This window comes from Chanodichthys erythropterus, chromosome 10, assembly GCF_024489055.1.
Source record: "Chanodichthys erythropterus isolate Z2021 chromosome 10, ASM2448905v1, whole genome shotgun sequence".
NCBI lineage: Eukaryota > Metazoa > Chordata > Actinopteri > Cypriniformes > Xenocyprididae > Chanodichthys > Chanodichthys erythropterus.
This window is the reverse complement of record NC_090230.1, coordinates 25938379-25954988: the sequence shown is the minus strand read 5'-3', so window position 1 is coordinate 25954988 and position 16610 is coordinate 25938379. Positions and strand designations below refer to the sequence as shown.

At 36.9% G+C, this 16610-nt stretch overlaps 1 protein-coding gene across 1 annotated transcript; it reads right to left on the bottom strand.

Moving 5' to 3' along the window:
- Window positions 1-2100: 2100 nt before the first annotated feature.
- On the bottom strand, window positions 2101-13730 carry LOC137029359 (CD48 antigen-like). The gene is made up of 6 exons (XM_067398950.1): window positions 13649-13730; window positions 11725-12009; window positions 4429-4722; window positions 2450-2740; window positions 2217-2360; window positions 2101-2117 (listed from the first exon to the last, which is right to left on the bottom strand). Exons 1-6 carry the CDS (start codon window positions 13728-13730, stop codon window positions 2101-2103), a joined length of 1113 nt encoding a protein of 370 aa, XP_067255051.1.
- Between the last annotated feature and the right edge of the window lie 2880 nt (window positions 13731-16610).

Below are 16610 nucleotides of genomic sequence, written 5' to 3'. Positions count from 1 at the left end.
TACAAAATCCGAAGGAATATCAATATTTCGCATATGCAATACGTTTAAAAACGTGTAAAACTGCAGATGGATTTTACATTGTGAACGCTTGCTTAGCATGGAGATTTCAGTGGAGTTATGAGCTTACGACAATCTCATAAGGCACAATTTTCTCTATAATGCCGTTCAGTGTGCAATATGTGTGTAGACTGTATATTTTTCACAAAACACTTTACCTTAATGTCGTTTTTAAGAGGAGCAGCGCGGCAGCGCCACTTCTTCTCCTGTGTTCAAAACTCGTTCACTTCTTGGAGGGAGCCCGGTCCAGGGCTGTTAAGGGTGTCACGTGATTTTCGTGCATCTAACCTGGACATTGCCATTGCCAACATCAGACCGAAAAAATATGGCAAAATCATTTACTATGGTGATAAGCATATGGTGATTTTTCTTAAGTATTTAAGTATTTGAAATACTCTAAATACACTCCCTCAAAATATTTTGTTACAAACTACATTTTATTTTTCACCTGCAAAATACAAATTACAAAATACACTAAAGTAATTAAATACGTATTTAAAATACATTTAATTGAAATACTGCCCACGTCTGTGTAGACGTGTGACAGAAATAAAGTCAGTCTGGTTAGTAATAAGTGAAGCTGGTAATGCTGTTTGTGGAGTTGTTTAATCAGATCTTCAGAGATTTCATGTCTTTTATCTTCAGTTCATCTAAGGCTGTGGCTGAAGAAAGTTGTAGTTTGTGTTCTTATTTCTCTTTCTTTCAGTGTTTGTTCACAGCAGGTGTTTGAATGATTGAAAGAATGTTTCAGGAACATCATACTAACCTTTAAATAACATTCTACTAACATTAAAGAAACTGGATAATTTCATGTTCTTGGAATCATGTTACAAATCAACGTTCCTAGAATGTTGAATTTAAATCAACATACATTTGAAAGAACGTTTGAGGAACATTATACCTTATAAAAACGTTCCTGTAACGTCAAGAATCCAACACTGAATATTTAGAGAACGTTCTTATAACAAAATTCTGTTAGCTGGGAGTGTCCAACTTGAGTGACCAGCGCTCCATTGATCTGCTGCTTCCCATTTGCGTTTGCGTTTTCTCACATTAACTGATAACTGTCCACTGTGGATGATCTCAGATTCCAGCTGTTTCACAGGTCACCATGCTGAAGAAGAATGTATCGCTCAGGTCAGTTTCATCTATCATCTTGACAGATTGCTCTTTTTGTCTCACTTTTCCTTTAGAAATACATTGTGCAGTCTCAACATGTCTGTTTATTTTCTCTTTCACATTTTAATGTGGTTGTATTGTTCATTATTTGTTGCATATTAGTCACATAATCCTTAACGCAGCGCCATCTAGTGGCTTTCTTGAGTAACAGGCACAATCACTGGATATCATTACAGATACTGTGCAAATCACTCCTGATAACATGATTCAGGGTGAGACACTAGGTGGAGGTGTTGATCCTCAGATGAGACACAATGAGAGAAATCACATTTAAAGACTTTATTGTTGCCTGTTGGAGGAAATGGAGCACTGATATGTTGTTTATGTGTTTCACTGTGATCTCAATGTATATTATAATGTGTCCCGAATCAGTGTTTTCTTAAAGGAGAAGCTGGGGGAAGTTATTTATTATTGTGGATAGAAAAACAAAAAGAAAATTAATGAGTTTAATAATAATGTAAACAATTACAAATAATGTTTTAAATAATATTTTTTTTAAAAAAATATAAAGCTATATATGTGGCACACGGCTGAAATAGTTAAAATGTACATAAAGTTAGTATTCCTCCAGGGGGCGCTCAACATAATAAAAGTAATAAAACATGGAGAGACTCTTGAAGCTCAGAGTGAGAAAACTTTATTGATAAAGCCAAGCAAATATATATGACAGATGAACAGCAGTATTAGTAAAGTGAGATCCGTGTGTCTCTTTATTAATTTTGTATCTGAGAGAAATATAAACAATAAAGCCTTACAAATAAAATTTAAATAAATCTGACACTGAGAGAGAGAAGCTCAAATAATCATCAGTGTTTATTATGACAAAAACACACTTGAAGAATCTTTACAGTTCAGCGTTCTGCTTTAGATTTCAATACTTCCTGAAAAAGATGAACATATAAAGACATTAATTAATAAATCTCACAAATATTACTATATGCAAAATCAGTGTGTGAGAAATGACATCATCAATCATGTACCTGATGTGTGAATCTGTGCTTGATCTCGTTCAGCTCTTCTGGATCTGATGTCATAAACCAGAAGAATGACAGTAGCCACGCCCACCAGAGCAGAGAGGACCAATCGGATCACAGCTTCAGTAGGACCACAACAGTGGACAGAGTCTGAGGAATAAAAACATCAAACTGAGATCAGATCAGTCAATAAACACTAATATCAGCGCTGACATCAACTAATATCAGCACTGCCGTACCTGCACATGTGTGACAGAGGTGAGTGATGTCCAGATGTTGAGTCTGGTTGCTGATGGGATTGTTCAGCACACAGCTGTAGGTGTTTTTATCCTGATATTCCACCTCCAGAGGTAGAGAGAGACTGATGCTGAGATCAGACACACTGATGCTGGACAATAAACTGTTTCCTTTGTACCAGGAGAGAGTCACATGACTCACATTCACAGCTGAACACACCAATGAACATGATGATGAAGATGATGAAGAACATTGTGAAGAGTTACTGCTGATGACAGGAACAGGCAGACGAGCTGAAAAACATGAGAGAATAAAGAGAAATGAGGATGAATGAAGATATTCAAGAAACATTGAGAGGAACAAGATGATCAAAAGTGGAACATTTAAAGGTGCCATCAAACGTTTTTTCACAAGATGTAATATAAGTCTAAAGTGTCCCCTGAATGTGTCTGTGAAGTTTCAGCTCAAAATACCCCATAGATTTTTTTTTACTAATTTTTTTAACTGCCTATTTTGGGGCATCATTAACTATGCACTGATTCAGGCTGCGGCCCCTTTAATTCCTCACGATCTCCGCCCCCGGAGCTAGTGCTTGCCTTGAACAGCATAAACAAAGTTCACACAGCTAATATAACCCTCAAAATGGATCTTTACGAAGTGTTCATCATGTATACTGCATGCATGCATCGGATCATGTAAGTACAGTGTTTATTTGAATGTTTACATTTGATTCTGAATGAGTTTGAGGCTGTGCTCCATGGCTAACGGCTAATGCTACACTGTTGGAGAGATTTATAAAGAATGAAGTTGTGTTTATGAATTATACAGACCGCAAGTGTTTAAAAATGAAAATAGCGACGGCTCTTGTCTCCGTGAATACAGTAATAAACGATGGTAACTTTAACCACATTTAACAGTACATTAGCAACATGCTAACGAAACATTTAGAAAGACAATTTACAAATATCACTAAAAATATCATGATATCATGGATCATGTCAGTTATTATTGCTCCATCTGCCATTTTTCGCTGTTGTTCTTGCTTGCTTACCTAGTCTGATGATTCAGCTGTGCACAGATCCAGACGTTAATACTGGCTGCCCTTGTCTAATGCCTTGAACATGAGCTGGCATATATGCAAATATTGGGGGCGTACATATTAATGATCCCGACTGTTACGTAACAGTCGGTGTTATGTTGAGATTCGCCTGTTCTTCGGAGGTCTTTTAAACAAATTAGATTTATATAAGAAGTAGGAAGCAATGGAGTTTGAGACTCACTGTACGTCATTTCCATGTACTGAACTCTTGTTATTCAACTATGCCTAGATAAATTAAATTTTTCATTCAATGGCAACTTTAAAAATTTTATAGAAAGTTAAATATAAACCTGCTGTTAATGTAAAAAAGTAAGGGAATTAGTCATTTTAACTAATTAGTCATGAAAAGATACTTTTTTAGATCTAGCTAGTAATAAATAAAACATGTGAAACTGATATTTAACTCACCGTAGACAGTGAGACGAATAATAGAAGGCCTCGAGTAATAGTCGTTATCTAGTTCATAAACTCCATCATGTTCAGTTCTGGTGTTTGTGATGGTCAGAGATCCAGTTTGATTGTCCAGTTTCAGTCTGTCTCTGAATCTCCCATCAAGAACATCATCATATACAGTGACTCTGTCGGCCCGTTTAGGGATTTCAGCTATTAAAATGTGTTCATTTCCAAACTTCCACTGAATCACATCACCATCCTTCATTTCAGTAAGATCAGAGTTTAGAGTGACTGAATCACAGACAGAACAAACAGAAACAGGGTTTGTCACATATAAACAGATTATAATGTTTTATTGAATCGAACAGTTTAAAATTTAAATTTGACACAAACAATATCATAAAACAAACAAACAATAATAAACAAAATGGTGTATGATTTAGTTTCACTTTTGTCATTAAAAACCGGTGTAACCATTTTTGAACTCACCAATGACATTGAGAATGAAATCAACACTCTTATAGTTGATCTGTAGTTCATAATCTCCAGCATGTTCAGTTCTGGTGTTTGTGATGGTCAGAGATCCAGTTTGATTGTCCAGCTTCAGTCTGTCTCTGAATCTCCCATCAAGAACAGCATCATTTACAGTGATTCTGTTGGGCCGTTTGTTGATTTCAGCTATTAAAGTGTATGTAAACTTCCACCGAATCACATCATCATTCTTCATTTCAGTAAGATCAGAGTTCAGAGTGACTGAATCTCCCTCCTTCACTGATATTTTAACTGTATCACAGAAACAGAGTTCAACACAGATAAAGGGGCTATTTCCAGGACAGAGATTAAGCCTAGTCCTAGAATAAAGCAGCCTTTTAAACCAAATGAACAGAAATATGCTTTCTCTGTCATGGTTTAAAATAGTCCTAGATTTAGTCTAGTCCAGAGTTTGATAAATTGATTTCCTGGAGGGAGACTAGAGCTACTCCAGGACTAAATTGAGGCTTAAATTAAACCTACCAGGAGGCAGGTTTAACTTCAGATTAACATTGTGTTTCAAAGAAGACACATGTATTACTTAGATATATATCAATATTGATACTGTGTGTATATATATATGGTGAATGTGATTTCACCAAGTACGACATGTTCCTGGATCAACATTCCAATCAACCAGTCAGATTTGAGGGACAAGTTTACCATTTATGTCAAGTTTATGATTGCAACTATGGTTTTCCCCCTCTGATTTTAGGGATAAGTTATGGGTAGGATTAGATTTAGGGGTAGGAATAGGGTTAAGACTAAATTTTCAGACAGGAATGTTGTTACAGGAACATACATGTCTTACTTGGCAAAATCATGGTGACCATATATTTGACCATATGACCATATATCATTGCTTCATGTTAAATTGACTTGAAATGGTTACTAGAACTGACTTGATGTTTTCATTTTGAAATAACATGTTTCAGTCAAGTAACCCAATCAAACAGGACTTTCACTTCCCATCATGCTTTGTACTGGCTGAAGTGGGAGAGTAAATGTTGAAAAAGTGTTATTTTATGCATTTTTTTAGAAAGATGAGAATATGGAGAGAATTGTTAAGGCTGGAATACAATACACGTTTTTTAAAATCTGAACAGATTTTTAAAACACTAGGCACCTTACACTTGCTGACTTTATAAATGGTTACAGAGAAAAGCTGGGCATCATACACTACCAGACTTTACAATTGTTCGGAACACAAACAGAAACACTCACCTGGTTGCTAGGAGACGCATGACAGACAGGCGAAACAAATGCAGGAGATTCATGCATGTCGTGCGCGAGCTCGCGGCTCCATCTAGTGACTGTAAGCGGTATATAATAGTGTCTCAACATGATTACTCTTCAAGCACCGTGATTCGTGAGCTGAATGAGGTAAGTTTTTCCTTATTACCCAATCTTTCTCGATCTTTGTGACTTCGCACCCTTGATTTGCATTGCTTGGGCAGCGTATGACTGTACTGTGTAACGTTATACTGTATTTATTAGCAACACATATTGTTCACTGATATGTGTTCTAAAATCGGCTCAAAATATCAAACAGGTTTGATATCCTCCGACTGGATGGAATCAAAATCTGAAGCTAAAAAATCGGAGTCTATGACCATCATATACTATGCGATTTTCCATGGAATCTGTCGGCTCAAATCTGCAGACTGGCTCTGACTTTTGTCAACTAGCGTCAACCTGTTCAGACTGTACATCGGGGGGAAAATAGGCGTAAAAATTGTGTAGTGTATTCCAGCCTTTACTGTTTAATGTTCTATTATGTAAAAGTTTTTGTTATGTTAGTGTTTTTTGCAGATTACCGTTGTGGTGAAGTGTTGAACTAGTGAGGACTTGAGGACCTGCTAACATATATATATATATATATATATATATATATATATATATACATATACATACATATATATATATATATATATATATATATATATATATATATATATATATATATGTGTGTGTGTGTGTATGTGTATGTGTGTATGTGTGTATGTATGTATTTATAAATGATGAAGCAACCAATATGATAGTACTTGAATTGCAGTCTCTTTCTGCTGCCATTGTTTTCCTTGGATTTGCTTCTCAGTTCCATTTTAAGCTTTTCTTGGTTAATTCCATGTTTTACAGGCAACCTCTCTCATGCTAATTCAGATTTGCACAGTTGGTTTTAAATTAATCTAGTTTATTTTTTATTTTATTTTTAGGACTCCAGATTCCAGGTTTTAGTAATCTGTACTTTATCTGTGTTTCAGAAAGTCATTTTTAAGTCACAATTAACTTTTCTAGATTAAGGCCTATCCTGGCTTACAGAGGTGGAGAGTCCAGCGGTCAGAAAGTAAAAGTCCTGCCATATTTTTATTCTACCCACTGAAGCGGTGTTAAAGTTAATGAGAAATTGAGTGATGATTGACCGTTATTAAAAAGACACCTGATGTTAACAAGCAGAATCACTGAGGGAGAAAATCACAATTTTAAGTCACCATCATATAGATCGGTGTTGCTTTAGTTGGGCTCTTGACCCTTGACTTTTTAATATTAGATTTTATAACAGCCAGACAAGCAAACAGAAAAGATGATCAGGTGGTGTCGGTTATGTTTTCACATAATCATTATTTGATCTGAATCACTGAACTCATTTAGAGCCCAATCTCTGAGTTAGATTTACATTATTGATTACAGCAGAACTGTGATTCTGCAGAAGATCAGCTTTATCAATATAATCTGAAGGATTGTTTAAAAGTTGTTCTGATAAAAAAAAAAAAAAAAAATTCTTTTAGGCACACACAGACATCAAGAATCAGCCTGTGAATCTCAACGACGGTGACAAGCAACATATTCTGATCAACAGATCAACTCTGAACATTAGAGAACAAGCTACTAAAAAGTCGCATAAACAGAACAAAATAAAATAAAGAAAATAAAGGAAATTACTAAGACAATTAAGCTCATAATTTATTCATCCAGCAATGCATGATGGGAGCCGTGAATGAATTTTGATTGGTGGCACCCAGAATGCATTGCAACATGCTTTATGATGGCCACCACTGTTGAGATTCACAGGATGATTCTTGATGTTTGTGTGATTAAATGAAAAGATTTTGTTTTTTTTTTTTTAAGCTGAGAAACTTTTTAAAAATCCTTTGTACTGATCTTCTGCTGTAGAATCACAGTGCTGCTGTAATCAATAATGTAAATCTAACTCAGAGATTGAGCTCTAAATGAGTTCAGTGATTCAGATCAAATAATGATTATGTGAAAACATAACCGACACCACCTGATCATCTTTTCTGTTTGCTTGTCTGGCTGTTATAATTTAGTTTCAACAGCCAAACAAAATCTAATATTAAAAAGTGAAGGGTCAAGAAATTGTAATTTTCTCCTTTGGTGATTCTGCTTGTTATCATCAGGTGTCTTCAATAATGGTCAATCATCACTCAATTTATCACTTAATTATCTCATTAACTTTAACACTGCTTCAGTGGGTGGAATAAACATATGGCAGGACTTCTACTTTCTGACCCCTGGACTATACACCTCTGCTGGCTTAATTTAAACCCTGTCCGGGAAATCGCCCCTGAAACAGTCATTTACAAAAGTACATGGTTTTGAAATTTAAATTTGAAATGAATATCTTTGTTACTCAACAGAAGCAAAATGGAGTTTGGATTAATAATTTAATATTTGTGCTGATTATAAATATAAAAAAGGTGGAACTGATATTTAACTCACCAATGACATTGAGAGTAATATAGCTGCAAGCAGCAATTCGGGGCCAAGCCCCAGTAGGGGCAGTAGCGCAATACGGAGCAGGAAGAGCAAAAACAGCAGAAATTGAATGTACATGCAAAACATCTGGTTCAGAAGGACAGGTGGAAATGAAATGAAAATCAATAGAAGTTCAGAGAACGAACACGGAATGAACTAAAATACTTGTATCTCATTGAAGAGGAATAAAGATTAGCACAATCCTTATTTGGATAAAAAAGGTATCAAAATGACTCATTACACACAATTGTATAAAGGAACCCCACACAAGATTCGAATCCACGACCTCCAGGTCCAAGGTCTATTTCTCATCTCATTGCACCACTGTGCAAGTGAATGTTTCCACACCTGCCGAAGTTTATTAGTTCATGTGAAAATGAACTCAAAATGAAGAATTCTTATAAAGCTGCACTTTAGATCATTCTGCAGCTCATCATGCTGTAGTGCAATACAGAGCAGGAAGAGGAAAAACAGCAGAAAATGAACAAACATGAAACAGCTGGTTCAGAATTACGGGCAAGAATGAACTCAGAATGTACATAAGCTTAGATGAAAATGAACACAGCATGAAACAAAAAGCATTTACTTCTAATCCAAGAGGCAGTAAAGGAATCAAAACACACTATTTTATAAAACCGCTCCACCTGGGATTCGAACCCACTAACTTCGGATACAGGGCTCTTCAGATAACTGGCTTTACACATTGAGCTACTTGAGGATGCACATTCAACAGACTGTGGAAGAAACCTTTTAGTCTAACAAAGAATTCACAAAAAAAGCATTACTTAGCATGCTAACCATATTAGCATGCTAAGCTAACTTAATGCTAATGAAGCTCATGGTTAACTTGATAACTGAAGAGCCACATTAAAGAGAATGACAACTGGTTAGCATGCTAAGCAATTAGCATGCTAAGCTAACTAGCATAAGACAACAAACACAAGCAAGGTCACATTCAGAGATGAATATCTTGGGAATGGTAGCGAATATCAAAAATCCACACATCGTCGGAATCGGCATAAGCCAGGGAATAAAATGACATAAAGCATACACATTTTGGAAAGTGTTTTCAAAAGTTATAAGTGGTTTTGCAATAATCATTACATCTGTGGAACAGTAGGTGGCGCTGTGTTGAAACTTCTCAGGTACCTTCAGGACCTTCTAAAGGTCATACATACCAATTTGTGTGAAGATATGTCAAATTGTTTAAAAGTTATTGCAATTTATGACAAAATTCAAAATGGCGGACACGTGGTTCATCCGATGTTGACGAATTCGATATCCTCGGATTCGGCATGGCACAGGGAATCCATAGACACCAAGATCTTGATTTTCTAATAAAGTGTTCAAAAGTTATTGGCCAAAATAGCCATTTTTCAGATCTCATGACCTGTAGGTGGCGCTGTTCCCAAATTTGGCATGGAACCTCAGATCATGGTCTTGATCAAGTGTACCAATTTTAGTTTTGATTGCTCAAAGTTTGGCCGAGATACAGTAGCGAAAAAACGGAATACTGTACTTTTCAAAATGGCCACTACTGTACTGGGTGGAGACTTAATGTAAGATATTGAATGTGATCAGTATGAAGAGAGGAATCAGTTGTATTGACATTCATTTTTCTGGAACAAAGGGTTCAAAAGTTATAACCTTTACAAAAGTGAATATTTGAACTGGTGGTGGCGCTATAGACTTAGTCCTAGATACTCCAAAGTTGGTCAAATTACTTTTAATTACTATCACTACAAGCATGCCAAATTTGCTAATTTTCCTTCTTATGGTTCATTGATTACCATACAGGGGGAAGAAGAATAACTACGAATTTGGACATAAAGGAATTGCATGTGATAGCTTCAGATTAGACCAGTTTTAGGAAGAATGCCTAAAACAGACACAAGTTCTGCATCTTTTCCTGCCACAGTACCTCATGCGGTCTGGGCATGTGTCACACTGAGTTTCGAACCCACGATGCAGAGCATTCGAGATCCGTGGCGTAACACATTGAGCTAATCAGCCATGCAAGTTCATCAGTATGCTAAGCAGAGGTTTCAGTGTGAGAAAGAGTTCACCAAAAAAAAAGCTTCATAGCATGTTAACCATATTAGTATGCAAAGTTATTTAATGCCAACTAAGTTTTGGTTAACCTGTTGACTGAAGACCACATTAGAAAGAATAGCAATAGTTTAGCATGCTAAGCAATTACTGTGCTAAGCTAACTAGTATAAGACAACAAACACAAGCAAGGTCACATTCAGAGATGAATGTCTTGGGAATGGTAGCGAATATCAAAAATCCGTTCAGTCATTTCTGTGCGGCTCGGTCCAAAGATCATCTGAGCTGATTTTGGACAAAATTGACCAAAATTTGTAGGAGGAGTAGCGAAAAAACTGTTTTTGATTTAATTCAATATGGCAGACAGGTACATTTAAGGAAAATGAGAAATGACACATTGTCGGAATCGGCATAAGCCGACAAATTTTGGATAATGTTTTCAAAAGTTATAAGCAATTTTGCAAAAAACATTATATCTGTGGAACACTAGGTGGCGCTGTGCTGAAACTTCTCATGTACCTTCAGGACACTCTGATGGTCATATGTACCAAATTTTGTGATGATATGTCAAATTGTTTAAAAGTTATTGCAATTTATGACAAAATTCAAAATGGCGGACATGCTTTTCATCCGATGTTGACAAATTCAATATCCCCGGATTCGGCATGGCCCAAGGAATCCATAGACACCAAGATCTTGATTTTCTAATAAAGTGTTCAAAAGTAATTGGCCAAAATAGCCATTTTTCATATCTCATGACCTGTAGGTGGCGCTGTTCCCAAATTCGGCATGGAACCTTAGATCATGGTCTTGATCAAGGGTACCAATTTTTGTTTCGATTGCTCAAAGTTTGGCCGAGATACAGCCTCTATAGCAATTTCGGGTCAACCTCGTTAACTTCGTGACATCATAACTTTTGAACAAAGATGAATAAAAAAAATCTGTTCAGTCATTTCTGTGCGGCTCAGTCCAAAGATCACCTGATCAAAGTCTGGACAAAATTGGACAAATTTTGAAGGAGAAGCGAAAAAAACAAATACTGTACTTTTCAAAATGGCCGCTACTGTAATGGGTGGAGACTTAATGTAAGAAGCTGAATAGCATCAGCATGAAGAGACGAATCAGATGAACTAAATTTAATTTTTCTATGACAAAGAGTTCAAATGTTAAAACCGTTAGAATGTTGAAATTTTGAACTGGTGGTGGCGCTATAGAGTTGGTTCTACAGACTCCAAATTTGGTCCAATCACTATTCATGAGCATCTCTACAACTGTGCCAAATTTCATCATTTTCTCATGTTCCGTTGATAGGGCTGCCATAGACTCCCATTCGGGAGGAAGAATAATAATAATAAAAGGGAAAACGTACAATTACAATAGGGGCTACAGCCCCTTCGGGGCTTGGCCCCTAAAAATACTGTTTCCTACTGTTGATCAGTCGTTCATAACTTCCAGCGTGTTTCTTTGTGATGTTTGTGATGGTCAGAGATCCATTTTGTTTGTTCAGTTTCAGTCTGTCTCTGAATCTCCCATCAAGAACATCATCATATACAGCGAATCTGTTGGGCCGTTTACTGATTTCAGCTATTGAAGTCTTTCCATCTCCATACATCCACTGAATCACATCACCACCCTTCATTTCATTGACAGAGTTTAGAGTGACTGAATCTCCCTCCATCACATACTTCAAATCAACATAATCACCAAACACACCTGAAGAACAGAGTTTTTCACATATTAAAATCACTTGAAGTTGGTTTGATGAAGCTTCACTAAAATACATTTAATAATTTAAATGTGAAATTAATAACACACATAATAATAGGACAAAGACAAAATATGATGAATGAAAAGAGAAACAGATTTTTATATGGAACATTTACTAAAAAAGACAATGTTTAATGTCACACTAAAACTAATGCTGTTGGGTATCTGAGCTTCATATTTATATTATTTTATTTAATCAATCACTACTAACTGAGTTTAGAGCTGAATTCAAACTTGATCTCACAGTAAAATCACAATTCAATTATTTCTATATGAGACTAACTGTAATGTGTTTGTTCTGTTTAGGTTTAGTTTTCTCTCTGTTTGCTCTGTGTTCTCTATCATTAGTTAATTAATCTGTTATTTAAACCCTGAGTGTTAAAGTTTTCACAAATCAGAATAGTGAAGTTAAGGATTCAGGTTAACTGACCAAAATTGACCAAAATTGTATTGTTAAACTGTAGGGGTGCTATTACATCTTCTGAAAGAGTACTGAATCTCTAGATCAAAAGACATATTGTGAAGAAGAAGCAGAAACAAGTGATATCACTTGTAAGCAGATGCATACTGTATGTAAAATAATGAGATCATCAACATAAAACAGCATATAAATCAAAACTTCCTAACGTTACTGAACTGTACAGGACTGTGAAGTAGTCATTGACAAAAACACAATTTTCTCAGCCTTTTGCTCAAAATGTTTATTTTTTTTATTAAATGCACTCACATTCAAGTGTTGGTAAAAAAGGATGCGTGAAGCTATTGGAGGTATCCAAAGCTCATCAACTGACCACAGGGGTTCCTCAGGGTTCAGTGCTTGGACCCCTCCTCTTCTCCATTTACACTACATCACTTTGTCCCATCATTCAGGCACGTGGTTTCTCCTACCATTGCTATGCTGATGACACACAACTCTTCCTTTCATTCCATCCAGATGATCCCACAGTAGCTGCACGAATCTCAAGCTGTCTGGCGGACATATCGGCATGGATGAAAGAACATCATCTACAGCTCAACCTGGCTAAGACTGAGCTTCTCGTCTTCCCTGCCAATCCGACTCTAAATCACGATTTCAGCATCCAGCTAGGCACATCCTCAATTACCCCATCAAATTCGGCCAGAAATCTTGGAGTAATCCTTGATGACCAACTGACCTTCAAAGACCACATTGCAAAGACAGCTCGGTCATGCAGATTTGCACTATACAAAATCAGGAAAATCAGGCCCTTTCTAACAGAACATGCAACACAACTTCTGGTCCTTCTGGTCCAGGCTCTGGTCATTTCTAGGCTTGATTACTGCAATGCTCTTCTGGCTGGACTGCCATCATGCACAATCAAGCCTCTACAAATGATTCAGAATGCTGCAGCTCGTCTGGTCTTCAACGAGCCCAAAAGGGCCCACGTCACTCCTCTGTTCATCTCTCTACACTGGCTACCTCTCGCTGCTCGCATCAAGTTCAAGGCATTGACGCATGCTTACAGATCTACCACAGGCTCAGCACCCCCCTACTTCCACTCACTCTTACGAGTCTACACTCCTACCAGAAGCCTGCGCTCATCAAAGGAGCGAAGGCTTGTGGTACCGTCACAGAGAGGCATGAAATCACTCTCCAGGACATTCTCGTTCACTGTTCCTTGCTGGTGGAATGTTCTTCCTGCCTTCATCCGGAATGCTGAATCCCTGGCAACATTCAAAAGACAGCTGAAAACTCATCTCTTTTGTGAGCACTTAACCTCATCTTAAAAAACAACAACTTCTTATTCCTATCCTTTCACTTCCTCTAATCCCTCTTTATTGTAGCGTATGATACTCTGAGCACTGCCTGAAACTTGTATTATGAGCACTTCTTGTCTATTTGCCTCGTCATGACGACTCACTTGTTGTATTCCTTACTTGTAAGTTGCTTTGGATAAAAGCGTCTGCCAAATGAATAAATGTAAATGTAAATGAAGCTAGAATAAAAGTTTTTTTGTTTGTTGTTGTTTAACCCTTATGTGGTCTTCGGGATCTTTTTGACCCCAAATGACGTTTGTTGAAATTAAAATGTTCTGTTTGTCCAAATGGCATGAGACTTGGTACGGTTGTCAACACCTGCATAATTTATTCATGCTGCAATGCATGCTGGAAGCCATAAATGTGTTTTGTATGCTGGCATGAAGCATGTCACCACTGTTGTGTTTCATATGCTGAATGTTGATGTATAAATGAGTACTTTCCAATAGTGTTTCAATTAATTCAGCAATTACCGAAAAAGCAGTTGCCTTTCATTGAAACAGACATTTTTAATACAAAAACGTTCTCCATAAACACCTACAAGTCAAAGGTCAAAAGATAAACTAAAGCAAACACTGATCTCCGTTATGGTGACATCAAATGAAACATTTTCAATAAGACTCTGTTAATTCTCAGTAAAATCTTCTGTAGACGTGTGACAGAAATAAAGTCAGTCTGGTTAGTAATAAGTGAAGCTGGTAATGCTGTTTGTGGAGTTGTTTAATCAGATCTTCAGAGATTTCATGTCTTTATCTCCAGTTCATCTAAGGCTGTGGCTGAAGAAAGTTGTAGTTTGTGTTCTTATTTCTCTTTCTTTCAGTGTTTGTTCACAGCAGGTGTTTGAATGATTGAAAGAATGTTTCAGGAACATCAAACTAACCTTTAAATAACATTCTACTAACTTTAAAGAAACTGGACATTTTTCTGTTCTTGGAATGTTACAAATCAACGTTCCTCTAAACATTCAAAATTAAGTTGAAAGAACATTTGAGGAACATTATTCCTTATAAAAAACTTTCCTCTAACATTAAGAAAGCTGGACATTTTTACGTTCCCAGAACCAACACTAAATATTTGGAGAACATTCTCATAGCAAAATTCTGTTAGAGCCAAACTAAATTAAAACTAAATTAAACACTGATCTCTGTGATGGTGACCCAAACAAAACATTTTCAATAAGACATCCACATCTAAAACTTTTGTAGACGTGTGACAGAAATAAAGTCAGTCTGGTTAGTAATAAATGAAGCTGGTAATGCTGTTTGTGGAGTTGTTGAATCAGATCTTCAGAGATTTCATGTCTTTTATCTTCAGTTCATCTAAGGCTGTGGCTGAAGAAAGTTGTAGTTTGTGTTCTTATTTCTCTTTCTTTCAGTGTTTGTTCACAGCAGGTGTTTGAATGATTGAAAGAATGTTTCAAGAACATCAAACTAACCTTTAAATAACATTCTACTAACATTAAGGAAACTGGACATTTTTATGTTTTTTTGGAATGTTACAAATCAACATTCTTAGAATGTTGAATTTTAAATCAAAATTAAGTTGAAAGAACATCTGAGGAACATCATACCTTTTAAAACATGTTCCTCTAATGTCAAGAAAACTGGACATTTTTTTACGTTCCCAGAACCAACACTGAATATTTGGAGAATATTCATATAACAAAATTCTGTTAGCTGGGGACCTTTAGATGAAACCTGCACTCTCTTTCTCCTTCTCATCTTTCCTACCACAACATACACTTAATGTTCCACTTTAACTTCTTCTCTAAACAGTATCTGTCCTCTCTCATCCAGGCCAGCATGTGCTACTCCCTCTAACTCCTGCATATCTGATGTTCTTCATGAACATAACTCAGGGCTGCAGAGAGAAAGTGGCACAAATCTACAGACCCATCTGACCTAGGTAGGTGTCAGTCTCTGCTCTCAGCCTTTTCTGTTCATGCCACTAAATCTTCATTTTCCACAACAAGCTTCAAACACACGCACACTTTTCAAAACATTCAACTACCTCCTTCAAGCCATCTCTCCTACACCTTTACCAGCACTCATACACATCATCAATACATCTCCTCCTTACTTAACCCCACTGCTTAAGTTGCTGAGATTGTAGGCCCCATAAGACCTCCTTTTTAGCTGACATGCTGGCAGGATGTTTGTGAATCCATTACCACCAACGGCCACGCCCCACCTCTGTTGAGTAGGCCTTAAACAGGCCTCTCGTGGAGTATGTGGCATAATATGCATTTCTTTTTAGAAGCTAAATCCTTGAATGCATGACCTGATGGTTGGTATGGTTATGGTAGCCACTTGCTGATGCCACGTGTTTACTAAGGTAAGCCTACCTCGGCCTCCGGTGTAAACACGTGGAGTTCAGTTATGTACTCCTCTCGCTATGAGAGTAACAAGGTGGTTTTACTGAGTATTTTGAGTGGCTGGCCCCTCAGCTTGATTATGATAGTGAAACCTTACTAAAGTTTGGTTTAACCTACATCTGCCTCCCTGAGTCTGATTCTACTCTAGTTGAGCTAAGAGCCATCTAGCGCCTAGGGTGGATCTTTTGTGCTCCTAGAAACATCCATGAGACTTACGCTGTGTGTCTTAAAGGTTGCTAAGCCCTACGGGCCGCCTTTTTTGATAACACTGGTGTATGTTTGTGTATATTTCTCTTTGAGAATAATCTGTATACACTTTCGTTGGCCAGAGGACCAAGTGATAAATCCAAACTCCTTTTGTCTGGTTGTTTATCGTCCTTGGTGCCTAAACACTGCC

What these genes read in the sequence shown, in the direction of transcription:
- LOC137029359 (XM_067398950.1), bottom strand. Translation starts at nt 13,730, where the DNA reads ATGAAGGCAGGAAGAACATTCCACCAGCAAGGAACAGTGAACGAGAAT. An exon ending in TTTCATGCCTCTCTGTGACG is followed by an intron (nt 12,010 to 13,648) that starts GTACCACAAGCC and finishes TCTGTTCTTCAG; the next exon opens with GTGTGTTTGGTGATTATGTT. An exon ending in CCTCTGTCACACATGTGCAG is followed by an intron (nt 2,361 to 2,449) that starts GTACGGCAGTGC and finishes TTTATTCCTCAG; the next exon opens with ACTCTGTCCACTGTTGTGGT.